Source organism: Dromaius novaehollandiae, chromosome 3, assembly GCF_036370855.1.
Source record: "Dromaius novaehollandiae isolate bDroNov1 chromosome 3, bDroNov1.hap1, whole genome shotgun sequence".
Classification (NCBI taxonomy): Eukaryota; Metazoa; Chordata; class Aves; order Casuariiformes; family Dromaiidae; genus Dromaius; species Dromaius novaehollandiae.
Window position 1 is genome coordinate 16,696,836 of NC_088100.1, and position 19,317 is coordinate 16,716,152.

The following is a 19,317-nucleotide window of genomic DNA, read 5'->3' on the forward strand; positions in this document are numbered from 1 at the left end:
ATAAGTGAGTTTGAGATTTCTAACAAGTTAAAACTTATCTTGTCTTTTCTGCCAAGTTCAGTTAAGAATGTGTCCTTTATTTTCTGCAAGAGTATTTAAATACTGAGCACTGCTGAAATGGTGGGCATTTCTGAGCTCGTGCTGTAGCAAAACTCTAAGGGTCTACAGGATCTTGCTGATAAAAGTTTTAACTAATTTCCACGCTGCTCAGGGCTAACCCCTCTGAAACAGAATGGTGTTTCACTACTTATCAATTAGGCCAGGTTTACTGAGCCTTCAAAAAGACATAAATACCATTTTATTGGTGTCCCATATACTTGTTTTTTTCCCAGTTCAGAGTGCCAGAAATAGTGTGAGCAATAAGTCAAAGCCTGCCAGAAGAGGGACTCTTTGGCACGATGCGGAGGGTACATATTGCATGCCCTGGTTGTACTTAGTAGTTAATTTGCAGGTATTTGAGAATAGCTGTGATAACAGCGTGGACTGTGTAATACGGAGGTAGCCAAACCTAGTCTTATCTCATCCACAGTGCCTACAGAGAGAGGTCATTAGAGTGAATTATCCTTAGAACCTCATCCAGGTTTCATCTCTGAGGAGCTAATTGATTTGATCTGAAAGAGAGCCCTGGAGTGGATTAACATTCCTGCAGTGTTGATAATTAAGGGACCATGAGAAGGAGAGAAAAACAGCCAAGTTATTTGTAAATGAAGATTGTCAAGCTTGACAATTATCTCGGAATAATATAGTTTGGAAGGGAACCCTGGGGGTCATACGTTCCTGCTCAAAGTGGGGCCAACTTCGAAGTTAGATCCAACTTCAAAGTGATCAGGTTGTTCAGGTCATACCCAGTCAAGTTTGAATATCTATAAGGTTGGATGTTCCACCACTATGGATGTTCTACAATCTCTGTGGTGTGTAAACATAGTGTAAATGCTTTTGCAGATGTAGGCTTAAATGATTTTCATGAGACTCTTCAGGAGGAGTCTTTTAGCACAAAGAATTAAATGTAGTTGTCTCCCTAATGTTGCTTATTGGACACTGCCTTTATAAGTGTCTGAACCCAGTAACCTAGACTACGTATTCCAGTCGTATGTTCTGTGTTTCCTTCTTATTCTTCTATGTCCATTCTTATTCTTCTTTCTTCTTGGACTATATCTGTAGGGGGCAGATTGAGGTATGCCATTTGGCAACAGCTGTTGTGGGATGAAGCTGGTTTGTATTTTATAGCCCTATAGAGACAGGGAAAATTGGAACATGTTGCAGGGAATAATTAAGGGACTAAGGTAAGAAGTGGTGCACTGCACGTTTGTCATAAGTACTGTTGCTGCAAAATGCATGATACCTAGCATTATCTTCTCCTCTTTCCAAATCTGAGTAATTAAATTCCTGAAAATCAGGAAGTACTTTCAGTAATATCAACTTCCAGTTGTGGGAATCAGGAAATACAAAATCACTTAAACACTGGTATGGCTATGAATGTGCTGTCTTTGGTCTCCGAGCACCCCTGGATGTTTGCGAAGCTATCAGGGAACAGCAAATCCCAAGAGATCCTTGCCTAGATTGTACTCTAACACTTTATGCAAAACTACTGCTTGCAAAGCCCTTACCCTAGTCTTACCCTTTTGCCCTTTATTCGCTTAAACATAGTTTTTGCTCTTCATCATTGCATAGGACAAGACACTTGAATGTTTTATTTCACTGATGTGGGTCAAAGTTCAGAATTTTAATGAGAAACACTTACATGTTTTGTTTCAAACTTGAAGAAAGTAATTTCAGAAATGTCATGAACGAGAAGGCATTGAATTTACATTTAGAGTGCTTTTGTTTGCGAAAATTGTTTAGTACATGTAGATATTTTACTTTTACATTTTATATTTATAAGTTTATGATAAGAGTTGTAATATTCTAATTTTATTTTAAAATCACAGAAGATAGCTGCTACTTCATATTAATTGCAGCCATTTTCTACAACAAAATGTCTTTTGCATGTGCTGTAATGAAATACTTTAATGCTGCATTGTCAGAATTACAAAACAATAACAATGGAAAACAGAAACTACATTGAAACATAAAATATTGTGAAATATTTATGGTAAATTGTGGATCAGTTTAATGTGAAAAACTTATTCTTGAAGAAGTTGAATAGATTTGTGCTTCTGTTCTTAATAAATGATTTTACCAAGTAGCTTAGGTGCTTCTGCCTTTTATGGGAAGCAAACCCTTGTGCATCATTGACCAAACTGCATGACGACAAGGTTTATTGCATCTCTTAAAGTAATTATGGGTCTCTTCTTCTTAATCATACATGCACAGAATAGGGTCGGGGGAGAAAAGGATTGCCATTATTGAGTAACCTTGACTCAGCTTAAGTTAAGTTGTAGAATATAAATGAAACCTAACAGCATTTTAGCATCAGTGGATAGAAATTTGTGCCTCATTCATTTCAATTATTGCAAAACCATTTAAAAGAAAAAACAAAAACTTTTTTGCTTTCTCTAAAACTGCTTCTCTCATTTAATACTGCTCCATACTTGTATTTTTATCCCCTTAAATTGGTAATACCATATCGTATACCTCTTTCCTAAGATGGTCCTATTAAAATCTCTTCTCTGGAAAAAGCGTTCTCATTTATTTCCCTCTGAAGTATCTTGCAACTGATCAAAGTAGACTGTTTTCCTTTTAATAATAGGTGGAAGACTCTCAAAGATAAGGCTTTCCTTTGTTGTAATTTTTGAAGCACCTGCAAAATTCGTTTCTATCATTTTGTCTCTAGTGAATTTATTCAGTAAATGGAGAAATGCTTTTTCTCCTGTGATAGAATGAACATGCTGATACACTAAGGGAGCTCTTAATTCATGAAATATATGCTGTAAATTCTTGCTTTTTCCTTAAACTGCCTGCAAACCTTTCCAGGTTTGGTTTTTAGCTTCAGTTTGCTGACTAAGCTTTCACAAATTTCTTGCTTTGCCAGGAAAGCAAGCCCCCTTTTTTCCAACATTGAGAGTCCAGCTGCATTGTATATTTTTAATAAAAGGATTAGGTAGGAAGGATTACCCCACCCAAGTTAATTGCGTTCCTCTAGTTGGGTGTAAATTATATTTCTACCCTCTGGGTGTGTGGTAATTGACCCCATTATTCATAGTCTCGGTAGCATATGTTACAGTACTTTTAGATCAGAAATTATCTAACTTGATTGCTTCTTTTCTTCTTTTTTCATGCTCCATCTTCTTGTAATACATGATGTTCAGCTACATAGAAAAGTCAAAATTGAGACAAACATTAAGTATATGCCAAATGTCCGTAGTATGCTCTCATGTAGAAGGAAATTGAGAGTATTCCTCATTTTGAACTTATCCTGTGACAGTTCCAGATTTTCCGTGAATTCAGTATTTCTACAGTAGTTTTTTTATATTCAAGGTATTTGCAGTCATTACTCACAGTATCTTGTTTCCATAAGAATAGGTATTTCAAGTTTTATGTTTGCCCCAGTTTGTTAATATCACTGGTATTACATTTGAAGCCACAATATCCTGTCTGTCATTTTATGTTGAAAGCCTATTCTTGATTTCCCAAGATGAAATATATAGAAAGCTGTAAACCATGCTATAATTTATGACTTTGTTTAGAATATGCGTGTATTTAAAAACAAAACAAAACAAAGCCAAAAAAACCCCTCGTATTATTAATACCAGTTTATGTCCAGGGTTTTAAATGCAATACTAACTAGATTTGTTCTAAACAGTAATACGGGATGAGCTATTTAAATCTGTTATGAAAATTGGCAGTCTGCACTGGTCGGAACTTAGTGTTTCTTGAAGTGGTGATGACCAGCTATTAAGTTAGAGGACAAAAGGCATAAACATAGAGCAAACTAAGCTTTGTTATTTGTACTGCTATCATACTTTTCTTTCCTTGGAGTATGAGGCAGCAACTTAATAGGGGTTCATGTTAGCTATTTCACTGCAGATCCTGAATAGGTATTATATGAGCTACAGATAATGTAATTTCACCCCTCCACCCCCAGCCTACGGAGGGTTTTTTCCCACAAATACTCATATGTCCACTCTAATAATTATTTTTTGGCAGCAGCAAATTTTCCAGTTTTTTTCCTCCGTTTTCCTGGAAAGATACTGTAAGCCCAGCTTGTCTATGAAATGGATTTGGAATGAATGTACGAATCTACTTCATCTGAATTAAATGCCTCAAATATATGTATTTTTAAAAAAGTAAAGTTATCCTCTTGTGACCAATATTTTTAATGTGGAAATCTCTTTTTAGGAATGCTAATGACTGCCAATGAAGCCCCTAAAATGAGTATCTATTATATGCCAGTAAGTAATACAAATTAACTGCATTCTTCAGAATACTGATAAGCAAAGATATTGGTCTTTTAAAACTGTCAATAGTTTGGTGCTGTTGAAGTTTTCGTGTTGGAAAATGATTTCTGCAAATTCACGTATACATACTCTGACTTCTCATGATAAAGAAGATAAAGCTACGCATAATTTATTCATATAATATATTATTAAAAACAATCTTTAATCTTGCCTTTTGTTCCCAGTTCCAAAACTAGCTAGTGGCAGTAGGAAATGCAGGTGGAGCTTTGACAGAAAAAAATTGCTGCTTTTTGATTAGTTGATCAAAAGAGAATGATTAAATAGAGACCATATAGTTTATTGTTAAGATAATTTTACTTTGTTGTGAACAGTTTCGTTAGTGTCTTTAATATGTAGTATATAGTGACATAGTCATGGCAGTTAATATTTTTCTTTGTTCTGACAGAGGAATGTTATTGTGTGACTTCAGGCGTGGTGCTTAGCAGTGCCTTCTGCTCAATATCATACTTGAATGAAAACTTTTCACTTGAGAAAATATTCACTTGAAAAACTTAACTACACGCTCATCTCTGAAGATTGATTGTAGGGAGACAACAGCAGCCACCCTTCTGGTGTTCATATGGGGAACTGCACAGAAAAATACACCTTTTGTTTTTGACTATACAGGGCATTCAGTAGGATTTTTGGCCTGGTAGGATATAAATACTTGGATGTGTATGAGAATGTTACATGCAGAAGAGCAGACTGGACTCTGAAAATGTCTACACTTTTCCCTAAGTTGTTTTATTCATATTCTGGACAAATTTTATTTTTTTAATTTTGAAAAATATTTTAACCGTGGTTTAAATCAGCAGCTAAGAAATCTTAATTCAGATAAAGCATTTTAATTTTGTTTTGTTTCTTTTTTGTATTTTTTTTTCTTGTATGGTTTTGGTTTCACTTAAGACATGTAGATACAGCAGTTTACATTTTTCTTTGTACAGTATACACTATATACATGCTGTATATACATGTTTCCACACAACTCTGTACCCCTCTAAATAATTTTATAGCCCAGATTGTATTTGCATGTATTATTAGATTTTTACATTTTAAAAAAGTGCAAAATTTTATACTTAAGTTTCTGTGTGTGTGTCATGTATGTCAAGCTGCTTTGCAGGTCTAAATTGACTATTTCTCTGCTTCATTTCTAACCACCTTAAATTTTATTATGTTAAGTACTGCAGTTACATGCTTGATATACCAAAGGAGGGGGAAACGGGAGCAACAAATGTTTTTGCATTTAAGGACAAATATAATCTATAATTAGAAATTGAACACTTTGTTTCTATTTACTTTGTCCTTTGTGAGGTTTAAAGAGTAGCTCTCTATGAGGTATTTTTGGCTATCTTCTTTTTAATTACTGGATTGGAGAAGACAGGCTTTTGTACTTTCAAAGTCTATACAGTGTTTAAAACTTCAGTGGACTAGTTACTGAGTTTAAATAGTTCAGAGGAAAAAAAGCATTCCTGCTGTCACTAAGAGTAGGGTCCAGCTTCTCCCTGAAAATAGTTTCTCTGCACGGAGATTTTCTTGTGTAGGTGTGCATGATATATGAATTTTACAGCTATAGCACATTAGAGGTGCATATACAACATTGCAACTTAGCCAAAAAATTGCCTGATTGTCACCAGCAATCAATGTTTGTTAGAACTTGCTCTAGCCAGTATTGTTTTGAGTACTCTTGCATGAATTCAAAGTTAACCTGAAACATGGTTACTTTTTACTCTCTTAAAAATCTCAGTCACAGAATCCTCTGTGAATACTGAATTCATGTTTCTGAAGTCAGATATGTAATTTTTAGCCAATAATAAACACTTTGTAGTAGATTTCAGACTGTACTTAATAGATATTCGCTGTGAACCTAAGTATTATTTAATAGTAACTAGTATTTATGCAGAGCACAGGCTATTCCAATTAAAATCAACACAAGTCTGTCTTTCCTTAAAACATCATCCTCTGTCAACTTTCTCTGATTATAATATCAAATATTTAGTTACATGAATAACTGAGTCCACCTACAGTAGTCTGAATCTTAGCTTTTTATGCTTTTTGTGTCCACAGTGGCACATGGACATACAGATGGGCCCCCATTTAGTTTGCAAATGCTAAAAAGAAATACAAATGAGAATTCACTTTTTGTGAGACTGTTGTGTAGGAAAAAACTTGGTTTGCCTTGATTTGATCAAATCAAACATTCAATTTGAAGGCTACTGCCCAGACTAAATTTGCTATTTGAAATGAGCTAAACTTCTCCAGTTCATCTCAGTAGCTTTGAGTCTGAAGGGTGCTGAAGATATCTTAAGTATTGGCTTGAATTTTTTATTCAGCAATCTATAGTTCATTTTAAAATGAGATTTGCATGTGATATAAAAACATGGAGTACTCATTTTAGACAATAGAAAAGTTGAAGGAAGGGAGAAGAAATTACTCTAAAATAGACGCAAAAGTTTCATGCTGTAGTAACTGGCTGTTCTACCTTGTCTGCCTTTTCACAGACAAGAAGGAAAGGGCTGGTACAGTTGATATCGTGTAATTGAATGGTTTCTTGTTGTACTTCCTAAAAATCAGGCATGTAGCTGACAAAATCTGTTTTTATTGTCTGTTTTGTTTTCTTTTAATCTCTTTTCTAAATGAGGAAAATATAAAATGCAGAAGTTATGTCAGCCTCAAGCTGCTCCAGGGTGTTTGTTATTAAGAAAAACTCAATGTTATTAATGTCTTAATGTTACAATTTTATTTCTTGATCTTTGGGGCTGGTTATTTGAGCTCAGAGATGCACACCTGTCCTTTGGTTTATATGTCGGTAGACATTAAGATATGTTTTCTTCCCATCCCTGGAACACTGAGTGATTTCCTTGCACAGAAAAAGATGAGTTCAGTTGTCTTCGGAATAAAACTTTGAAGACCTAGTAATTTGCTGTACTGCTGAATCTCTTTTCATAGGCAATTTTTCTGGCTTTTTTTTTTTTTTTTTTTTAAGAATTAGGATTCCCTTTTGAATAGTTTCCCAATGAATAGTTTGTTTTTCAGTTTGTTTTTCTGTTTGTTTGTTTACTTTGAGATAGACATGAATACTACTTATGGTATGTCCTCTCTTTTTGAGATTTAGACAAGAGTTAAGTTGTTATCTTTGAATTGCACAGCAGAATAAATGCCTGAGGGAAATGCTACTAATATAGTGGGCAGTCTTGTTTCAGAACTTTTGGAAGTCATTTTGTATGTCATAGCCAAATAGAATTCATTCAGCTGTCCCAGCCCCTTATTGCCCTGTAGTGCTAGTAATTATTCCAATTTTTTAAAAGTCCTCATTGAAACAACTACAAGGAACTATCATGGTTCTGGTCAAGGAGGATACTTCAAATTTCTAATGTAGGCTGCTATGCTCTAGCCCTTCTCATTAACAAAGTGGGAAAAAAAATCTTCAAAATAAGAGATGCACAGAAGTAAAGTGTTACTGAGCAGGAGTACTTATCTATATGGATGGGTGCAAGCAGATCCACAGTCCTCTGTCCTTGATTCAAGTTGGCCAGACGGTGTAGAACTGTGCCCAGCCTGATATACCCTGCCTCTCAGTAGGTTTTATTAGTGTGGGCACAGCGCTGTGCTAACACAGCTATATGGTTCTGAACTAGAACTGGCTTGTGTCCGGCCAGCTTGGAGTACGGACTGACTGAGCTCATGTCTGACTGAATCATCTGTGTAGATGTGCCCATTCTCTCCGTTGTTAATGCCAAAGCTAAATATCCATTGCAAAACTCAAAAATTACTGTCTCTTGAACTTTGAGATTATAAAAAAGTTGACAACGAGTATCATAATGTTGTCTGTAAATGAAATGGCATGCTTCAGCTTTTACTGTAGAATTTTCAACAAGGTATGTATGACATTTGAGACTAGGAATGTCTGACAGAGCTATGCTTTTCTTTAAAAAAAAAAATACAAACAGTTGTGCTTTTTGTATGCAGAGCTGTTAGTACAGGGAAAAGGAAGGTGATTTTTGGTTTCCTAGAAAGGATAGGCAGATTTGGTTTTAAATGGCAGGAAGATTCCTTATGCAGGTACAAGTGCAGGGAATGAATAAAAGCCGAACTGAACCTGACCGTTAAAATGAAATATTTGTTTTACATAGGTAACATATTGAGTGGCTTAGCTTAGAGACTTTGGTTTTGTTTTATTTTGTTTGTCCTTAATGAGGGCAAGCACCTCTGACTGAAATTGGGCTGTTTGCCAATAGTTTAATAGTTAACTTGCAGTTTATGCAAACATTTGGAACCTGCTTCTTGCCAGCTGGCTTCTGGGTAGATTACTTTGATGTGTGCTTCGGGAAGGTTGAAATGAAATTGTGTGCGCCTTTGGATACTTTTCAGACTACTGACTCAGAAATGTAAGTTGAGTCAATAGTGCAACCAGGCCCTGGCCAAAGAAGTGAAGAGAGGAAGGAGCTCCACTGACACATGGTGGTCCACTGGACTGAGATAAAAAATAAGCCACATTCTCTTAGGTTTAGTCTAGACTGTCAGCTTCCATGACATACAATGTTTTCTTTTCAGGTTGTACAGAATAAATTCCTAAATTCCTAAATGATCTCCTGGATGCTTTGGGTGGAAAGCAAGGAGAATAGATATTATTTATCCTGAGTATTTACTACTGGTTACATGAACATGTCTGATCTTAGCATGGACATTTCAAGCCAGTTGTCTCCTTTATGGGACTTAAAACTTTGGGCTACATACTGAAACTGAAACTTGCTCTATTCATTAGGCTGTTAGAAGAACAGAGCAATGAAGAGTGTAATTAATTGAGTGTAATATTCTGTTTCTGGATTTTTTTTTACTTTCCTGCAGTCTTGGCAGAAAACTCCCTGTTGGGGCTAGAAGCAATGTACTTTTGGTGCAGAGAAGATATTAAGTTCTTTAAGAAAAAATAAATCCTGGAGCATCTCTGGCTTCTTTTCAGGTGGTTTTGGAAAATCATTTGATAGCCTAGCACTCTCCTAGTTCAGGATTGTTGGAGTTGGAAATGTTTCAAAGGCAAATATTTCTTGCCCACTCAGTAATTCAGTTTCTCCAAGAATATCTTTAGAATGGGTCTGGTTTCTAATGCAATACCTACTTCAGATACATGGATCCCTTTATTGCTAGAAATATTTATGAATTTTGTCCTCCTCAAATTGGGTGGCTTTTCAACTAAACCAACCATTCCTAATACTTCTTTCCCTTAATACATGCTATTTTAAATGATCTCTCTACCCCCTTTTTTTGAAGTCGTCTACTAATCTAATTACTTTATATCATCCTCTTTTTTGCATATTCCTCAAAAATACATGTTCTTAAAAAAGTGGTGCCAATTTTTCCTTAGTTACCTGAAATAACATCGTCACAGATTAAGACACCAAATTCTGCTAGCTTGTATGTTTTCATTTAATGCATTGGCTATTTGATGAAATAAATCAATAGAGGGAACCTGTGCTGAAGTCAATGCAAGTGAAGGCAATTTTTTAATACTTTTAGTTCATCTTCTTTATTTCTTTTTTTTGATACTGGTTTGGAACAGTCCTGGATTGTAAATTAAGGATGAACATGTTTTGGGTGGATCGTAGGCTTCCAGGTAAGCTGCTTCTAAATATACTTGTTACTGAGTTGACCAGAGCTGTGTTTACAGATAGAAAAAGAATTTATCTGAACTAGGTTCGTATTTTTTTGTCAGTCTGGTGATTAACTGCTATCACTAGTTCTGTACAAGAGGTTGTAATCATCAGATAGCTATCATTCTACATCCTGTCATTTGTCACTTAAAAAGATTTTTTTTCTATTTTGTGGCATTCTGAACACTTACCTCTGTGATCATAGCCTTTCAGAATAGTTTTATCAATCTAAGACTTTCTCTGTCATCCTTTCATTATTTCGGAATCTACTCATTGTCTTTTTTTCTCTCTTGGGTCTTCATATGGTGGAGATAAATTTAGACAAAACACCTCTTCGCATCTTGTACTTCATGCACTTAAGACCAGTGTTGTGAATATTCATCTATCATTCAAATGCTTTATGGGTGCAGTTTGGAGTTGCAGCAAGATCTTCTGACCTGGTTTTTCGGTTCTTCATGGTAAAAGCTATAAAGCAAACAATGCAGTTCTTGGTGTATTTGTCACTGGCATTTCGGCAATAATAGAACAAATTGACATTATCGTGTGAGATTTTGATATCTTTTAGGATGTTTTCATGTCTTCTGATTGATGGTATTAGGTCATTCTGGAATTGATGCTACCTTAACTGTCTGCTTGAAGATCATGTGATGAAGCTTAGTTTTTTAGAAGACAGTTGTTCAAATCCTTCAATATTCAACTACTTCAATTTTCTTAGCTAGTCTTAGGTAAGGTGGAAAACTACCACGAAACTGAATGTTTTGAGGAGAGCTTTTTCTATCCCATAACAATATGTAGTGTAGAAAAATGTTTTATTCCTTAGGAAAAATTGTGGTAAAATAAAAATACTGTAGTTATGACACAGAATGGTATATGTTGGTCTTAACCTTACCCTTGCTTATTTTGAGGACTGGGAAATGTCTAGAAAGCAGAGATGTTTCAAAGTAGTCTATTAAAATTGTTCTTCCAAGGATAGCAGCGTTAAAAGAAAAATGTTTCCATTAGTAAAAAGACACCTGAGTTGGTCTTTGGCCTTTAACTTAATTCTGAGTTTTGGTATATCATTCCTTTTAGAACTGTGTTTTCCATCCAGATTGTGCTAATCCTTTACACATGAATTTGTGCAAACAATATAAAGTGGATGTCAGGTGAATGATGCATTGCCTATCTCGAAGTATTAAGCGTAGGAAAGAAGTTGTTTATCTTGACAAACAGAAATGTGAACTTCCTAGTTTTAACCTAAACACTTTCGAACTGAAATATAACACATTGGGCTTATTCCCAACAAAGGATATCCTCCATTTCCCATGCAGTGGTTCAGAGAAACTGTACCACTTCTCTCACACACACAAAAAGCAAGCACCAATGTGCGATAATCGGGAAACAATATCTGATCTTCCTGTAAAACTTCCTTTAGATGTTTCTTGTGCTGGTTATGTAGCAGTTCAACATCATGTATAAATTATGAAACTGTATGAGTCCTGCTTATTGCTTTTATGGATGATAATATGCCATACAAAACTTCTCCAACTTTTTGAGGGACAGCACCATGCTGACAGTTAAGTGAAGTCCGTACTTCTTTATAGTTAACTGTTGATGGTCTTTCAGCTTGTAATAAGGATTTTTTTTTTTTAATTAGAAAAGACAAAGCATGTGGGAATTTTCTTTGTGAGGTAGTTTCAGCCAAGTCTTGATTTCATTATATTTCAGAAAGTAGGAGCAGGTGACTCTTGTGACTTATCTGTGTTAGTATCTTCTGTGTTGTGCTCATTAGTGAGTCAAATGTGAGTAATGACTGTTTCCTACTTAAAGAAAAAAAAGACTAGCGATATTTCCTACTCAAAATAATTTCACAAGTTATCTAAAATTTCTTTTAGTTAAAACTATGCTCTGAAAAGAGTTGACTGGTATATGATGAAGGTATCTTCATTATCTCTCTAGAGGGGTTGGACATTCCCAAAAGTTTGTTGCCTTTTCTTCCTGTGTGTTTGTAAAATGTCCCAGACCACTTGTCCTCCAAGATTTGCAAAGAGCAATTAAACTGCCATGGTAGTGAGTTATTAGAAGCCCACGTATTCTTAGATTTCCAGTAGAGTTTGTCAGTTGCACAAAATAGAAGGAACAATTGGATTTGACATTTCTGGTACTTTTATATCTGTAGCATCCTTCAAATTTCCCTAAAACACAAATTGTCCTTTGAACTCCAGTACAGTAAGTTTTGTTTTCTTGAACTTAATGGTCTTCGTACTATAAAATTACTTGGCATCTGGCTTGTATTGTGAGAGTCCTATTGTTCCTGGTCACTTAAAAGTGCAAGAGGCAAGTCATCACACAGTGCAACAGTTGAAAAGTTTCCTGTACCATCAGAGAAATGGACAAGATGAATTGCTGGGATTTTCCATTTTTGACTTATTCTTGGTTCCCCTTGTTACTTTAGATTGCAGTCAGAGGCTCCTACATATATGCTAAAATCAGTGTCCCTCTCAGTGCCCCTGTCCCTCTAGTCTGTTTCAGAATCTGTAGTTGTGTCCATTGTTGGCCCTTGTCCTTAGTATTGCAACAAATGTTACTATATTTTGAGTTACAAATTTCTGACCTTGTCAGGACAGTTCCAGGTTGGAGGCCATGGTATTTTTTATTTTTCTGCCAGAGCTTCCACTGTGTTCTGCCTGCTAAAGTTTTAAAATAGTGCTATTAAAGAAAAGCTTCTTAAACTTCATAGAAATATTGGCCATTTCATTCTGAGCAGCAATAGGATTTACCACTTATAGGGGCTGCTACCTTCGTTGGAAGAGCAAGACACATCAAGAAACTAGAACTCAAAAATATAATGAATAGATTGAGGGAAGGGAGAGATGAAAAGGTTAGCCTTCTTCACCCTTATATGCCCTTATGCAGAATGCAGGAAATGGTGTTTACACACAGATGCCCTTTAATGTATTGGAGGTCATGAAAAAGTCATTACAATCCCTGAAATTATTAGATTGAGATTTTCTGGTTTTATAAGGCTACTTTGCATTAAAGTGGCACAAGATTTCCCCTGTGTAGAATCTCTCCCCTGGTGTAAAAAAGGCCAAGGCAATTATAAAGTCTCCCCCCTGTCAAGGCTTTTTCCATCTTGCCTGCCATCACAATTCTAAATGGATAGGAGAGCATTGTGAGGGATTTACTCTTCAAAGAATATTGTGATAATTTGTTTTTGTTAGAGTTCATATAGAATGTGGAGGGCATTCTTCATAGTTGTCATTTTGTTGCAAATTTGGCACTAGTACTAAATAGTACGGTCTTTAAAATATCTATTTTTTTAGCAGAGAAATCTGAATAATTAATAGACTGTGAAACATGCTTTAAAATAGTGAAATCCAGGAAGAATTCTTGTGGGGGGAGGGGGTAAAAAGTAATTAAAAAAATTATGATTGCTGTATGTGAATTGTCAGATTAAAAGGCTTTAGTAATATTTAAAGTCACTTTTTTGCCTCTATTAAAATAACATTCTCATCTGCCATGCCATTTAAGTGAGAGTGTCAGGATTCAGTCTGACAGTACTACTCAGTTGGTCTTCTGTGGCTTCCTTCTGCTGAAGGTGATGGCCCTGTTCCTTTCTTCTCCTCCCATTCCTGCTCCTGGCAGGGCCAGCCTACCCCATCCCCTATGGCGGTCTTGGAGTTTGTTGGACCCCCTGGTGTGCTGATTCAACTGCCAAAGCAGGTAGGGGTGTTTATGCTTGTTCAGTGAGGTAAATTGGCTTGGTGAAGGGTCTTATGAATACTGGAACCTCTGCAAAGCAAGTGGTAAGAGAACATAGTCAGATGTGGTAGAGAATGGGAGGTGTGGTTAGCAAAAGTGAAATAGGGCTAGTCAGCAAGACATTAGATCAGCTCATCATACCTGATCTGTACCTTTCTTATCATGGATAATCAGCAGGAGATGTTCACAGGTAAATAAATCAGAATACTTTCAGAGCCAAATCTAGATGAAAAATGAAGATTTCTTTGCATATTAAATGTGATAGTTTCAGTTCAACTTGTTACAAAATTTTTAAGTAACTTAGATAAGTGCCTATAGCAGAAATGCTTTAGAAGTTGCTATATTAGAGTAATAAGACTTTTGGGAACTTTTGATTCATTTCCAGCTAGTATTTATGGAATAATGCTTGAAATACATCATGCTTGTAACACATGCTTTGAGAAGTCACTCTCTTCTTACCTCTTTTAGCTTCATTTGATCAATTGACTTGAAGTGAAAGTAATGGGTTCTTGCACTTCAAGTTTCTTTATTTTTCTGACCTTAAATCCTCTCAACTCTGGTTGTCTAAAGAACTAAAATGAATAGGGAGTTTGATAAATGGAAAGACCCATATAAATAGTGAATTGTGTTTAGCTTTTAAGTTTGTCGGCATATCAGAACATTATAGGGATATTGATGAAAGCATCAGACTCCTTAACTCTCAGTATCATTGCTGGGAAGTTAGGGAAGACTTGTGGAAATCCCCTCTTTTCTTCCTCTGTACTGAGAAAAAGAATTATTCTCTTAATTTCATTTACAGTTTTAAGGAGTAATTCTTTTGTCTTTTCTGAAAAATTATTTGTTATTCCTGTCCTGACGGGCATTTTTCCAAGACTGTGTACCACAGGACCATTATCTTCCTCAAAGATGGTGGCTTCACCAAGAAGACATTCATAGTAAGTGAGAGCAGACCTGTGACTGGCTAACTGAATAATTTATGTCGGATGAGAGGATCTGAGATTAAAAAAAAAAAAAAAAAAAAAAAACCTATAAAGCTGAAAAGTTTAGAAGAAGAAAAAGACGTACTTACTCTCTGATAAATACTGGGGCAGAAAGATGTAATATCTTATTCCTAGAAGATGTCTGCAAGTTTCTGCAGCAGTTTTTTGTGTGTGTGTCTGTGTGTTTTTGGGTTTTTTTTGTTTTTTTTAATACTGGAAAGATCTTAAAAGCGAGGTTTCCTTTGTCATGCTCTGTAAGAACTATAACCTCCAAATTGTTGATTTGGTAATCCATAGCCAAATCCATAGCATAATGAATGTTAGGAAAACCAACCTTTCTCAGATTAGTAAATCTGCCAAAAATGTCCGTGTGTACAGGAGTTAGAGAGGGAGGGAGAAAGAGAGAGAAAGATAATGTTATAATTCAGTGAAATTTATGAGTGTGTGGCTTAAAACCAAATGCAATGCTTTTGTTGGTAGTATGCTGAAAAAGAAAAATGTGCAGGTCAGTCTCTCATGGTCATAGTTGTACTCCAGTGAGTTACTTGATTGCAGTGGATATTCAGTTAGCATTAAAGCATCAAGTCTACAAGATATAATGTGGAGTGAACGAAAGCATGAAATTGAAAAATGAATTTATGTGGGAGATTCATATGGAGTTTATTCCTAAAACCAATTTAATTTAGTGAATTAAAAAAAAATTATTCAATAAATTAAATGGGATTACTCATGAGATTAACAGGGCAGAACTGAAGTTGATTGTAGAGCCTGTGTAGGAAAAAGTAGGTTTGAAAGGAATGGATGAATAACATTCAAAATTGCAAATTGTTCTGAGCACATTAGTGGCTAAGGGAAACATACTGCATATGGAAACATAACAAGGTAACATGATCCCAAGGCTAACTTTCTAACACTTTCTGATGTGTTAGGCTCCTTCATGTTCTTGACCAGAAACTCAAAAGCTCAGAAACAAGAATGGAGAGCCAGTTTGTCCTGTCAACAAGTTAGAAATAATACATCTGTTTTTTGAGAGTTACCAGTTACACTTGATGTAAACTTCTTGTCCTGCCTTTTGAATATATCTGGTGGAAACTTTTCAAAATAATTTGATATTGAGATCTGTCTCTCTAATTCTTAAAATTAGAGAACAAAACATTAAAAACAGTACTCTTAAAATGAACAGTAATTAATTACTCATGTAATTGCATTAATTAAACTTGGCTATGCAATTAGGGAGCTAATTATGTTGAAAATGCAATTGCATATTTCAGTCACTGTCCACACCCTTGGGACACCCAGTTGCTTCTCCTTTCCCCTTCCTTAAGTGGCTTGGTTGAAGCTGAGAATATATATGCATAGATGTGGAATTGCCTTTACCAAATAGTGTGTCCTGTTAAAAATTTACAATGACTTTTAGTGTGCTATTTTAAGAAAGAAAGAAAGCTACCCAAATTATGATTTTTTCATTATTCTTTGTCTCCTACAAAGAATTTTTTTGTCTTCCACAGATAGATATGTATGTGATATCACTGGGGCTTTTATATATATATTAAATATATGTAAAATTTGTTTAAAGAAAGTATAATCTAGAAAAGAATCTGTCTTTGTCCAAGTGCCTTACATTTTTTTTCCGAATGGGAACAGAGGAATGGAAGAGCCTTCTTACCATGGAGTCCAGTCTCAACTTCTTACGGGCAATCAGATTGTATAATCTTTTCTGTGAATGTATCAGATTGCATCTTAAAATTATTTGTTTCTTCCTCATAATCTTCATTATAAGACTGTTGCAGATTCACATTGCTCTGATATTTAGCTAACTTCTCTAATTTACAGTGTCAGTATGATAACTTTGCATGCATTTATTCTTGTGCAAGCATTATTCTGTTTCACAGTCATCCTAGTAGCCTTTCACTGTATGTCTTGCAGTTTGCATTTATATATCCTGAATATTATTACCTAGAGTTGTACAAGATGTTTCAGCTTATTATCCCTATTCCATACCATAACAGTTGCCTTATATTTTACTGTTGTGTGATCAAATAGTATCAGTTATTTCTGTTCTGTCCTTTCCAACTGATAGTCATTGGACATAAATTGAACCCAACTTCCAGTATTTTAGCTTTCAAGGTAGCTGTTTCTTCTTGAGAGATTTTGATCCTTCTTTTTTGGACAGGTTGTCATCAGCAGTTTTCACTGGCATTATCCTACTGTATGTGACAGTCATTAGTGAAAATATTTAATATGATAGTCCTTGAGTGTCACTTGCAACCTCTTTTCTCTTTAGCCAGTTTCTTTCTTGCCTTACAATTACTAAAAATTCTCATTTTAGCTAGTAATTTTACATGAGACACTCTATTCAGAGCTCTCCTGAGGTCCTTATAGATACGCTATTTTTGTTTTAATCAGTATTATTCAAATGTGGTGGCAGTTATTTTTTTTAACTATAATTATGCATTTTTGCTACCTTACAGTCAGACTTAAGATCCATAGAGAATACCACAACAAGCAATTTGAAAACTTGCGAAAGGAAGTTTTACTTTTAAAATAATGTTATGCAAGAGCAATGGTATAACATAGTTTCTTCCTTATTTGTTATCAGCTGTGTTAGTATGGTATTGCACAGTTATCGCCTTGCAGTGTTAATTCCTGTGAAACTGCACAATGCTGTCTTGTTTCAAGGAGGCAGCTAATCCTTCTGCTTTTATAAAGCCTCTGGAAGTTCTTGAGTGTTTTTGTTGAATGATGTTGTCCATATTCATTAAGTTAGTCCTCTCTCCTAGAGGAATTCATGCAAATTCTATTTAATTATTTTCTAATCTGATTTATGCTTTGTGTTTTAATTACTAAAATAGATCAATAAATGTTGGGAGGCGTTTCTGCTGTCTGAGTCTTAATGTATTTTTGACATTTTTTTACAATCTAACAGTTGTTATTGCCTCATATGAAATCTTCCAGGGGCTTAAAATTTAATGTCCTGAAAAATATGTCATGGAACCCGTTTTGGCTCCTTCAGAAGAGAGCAGAACTGTTCAATTTGCTTGTGTAGTTTTGTTGCCTTAAACCTTCAAATACTTAACATTACACATCTTTATGTGTATTCAGAGTTGTTTAATTTAAATCTCATGACATTTGACTATACAAGCTGCTAAGCATCCTGAGCTTCTTGAGATTGTTCCCAGTTACATGCTTAATATTAGTTAAGATTAGAGCTAGTCTTTCTGTAGCTCAAATGACTCTGTGAAGCTGGCTGTCAAATTGTTGAATGGTATTTAAAAGAACAAGTGTTGTGTAGTGTTCCAGATTGAAGATAAGGAACGTCTGTTGTGGTTTGGGAATAATGCCTCGTCTGTCCTAGAATGCCATTAATTTCAGGGCAAATAGAAAGCAATGACAAAATGATACATTTTACAGAAGTCCTCAGGAGTTATGCCTAAATCATAATAAGTACAGTACATTTCAGAGTTGTAGCATGTAAGATTTATAGTGTTATTAATTTAAATATCTTGTAAAACAGAACACAAAGAACTGGGGATTTTGAAGTTATTTTAAGGTAGCTTTTTAGAAAGTTGTCAGTGTTTTCTGCTTCCTTTTCTAGAACAGTCTGGCCTTGGTCATATGAGAAGCTGATCATCTCAGATCAGTTGCATATTAGATTACTCATCATATTATTTTGTATTTTTTATGTCTAAAGTCAAAAAAAGACATTCTACTGTCTACTAACAAAAATTTGGTATCAGCAGCATCATATTTGTAATATGAGTTATAAAGTGTGCATCTTTACTTTTTTTACTTTGCATAATACCAGTGGTGTTTGGTATAATGCTGTGGTACCTTTGGTACTTTTTGGTACTTTTGGTTTGGTATAATACCATCTGGTATAACACGTCTCAGTGTGCCTAGTGACAGGACAAGAGGCAGTGGGCACAAATTAAAACACAGGAAATGCCATCTGAACGTAAGAGAAAACGTGTTTACTGTGAAGGTGGTTGGATGGTGGAACAGGTTGCCCAGAGAGCTTGTGGAGTCTCGGTCCTTGGAGCTGTCACAAGGCTGTGCAGCCTGCTCTAGGGGGCCCTGCTTGAGCAGGGCCGTGGGCTGGATGATCTCCAGAGGCCCTTGCCAACCTCAACGAGTCTATCGTTCTGCAATAATACAACATAGGTAATGGCAAGACGTCTGTGTCCTCCGTGTTAGATGGGAGGATTGCAGTGGGCAGCCTACTTGGGTCAGAGTGGTCTGTGTAGGGAGGAGAGGGCCTCACACACGACTGATCCTCCTCACGTGACCAGGAGCATGCGGCATGTGGCCTAGCTGCCCCTGCGTCTTGTATTGTAATGGCTGGACAGCCAGTGATGGGGTGGGGGACACCTGCCTCTTGATCATGTCAGAGGTGTTATTTCCGGTCATTTAACAGGAGGCAGAACACAAAACAACACACCAACTTGCTGTCAGCTGGATCCAGCCCACAGGCTAGGGTTTTCTGTTCTGTTTGTAGGCAGAAGTATTTTCAAAGACAACTTTGACTTTAACCAGAAATTGGTGGTGATTATTTTAATATTTGGTTATCCTATT

General features: G+C 35.7%; 1 protein-coding gene across 2 annotated transcripts in view; it reads left to right on the plus strand.

The window, feature by feature from the left end:
• Positions 1 to 19,317, plus strand: part of NOL10 (nucleolar protein 10) — a 55,773-nt gene that overhangs the window by 16,675 nt on the left and 19,781 nt on the right. The window contains exon 13 of one of the 2 annotated variants that reach the window (XM_026097199.2): positions 4,279 to 4,331. The exons of the other annotated variant lie outside the window; for it this stretch is intronic. Coding sequence (XP_025952984.1) covers positions 4,279 to 4,331 — 53 coding nt within the window. The remainder of the gene's footprint in view (positions 1 to 4,278; positions 4,332 to 19,317) is intronic. 2 annotated transcript variants of the gene reach the window in all.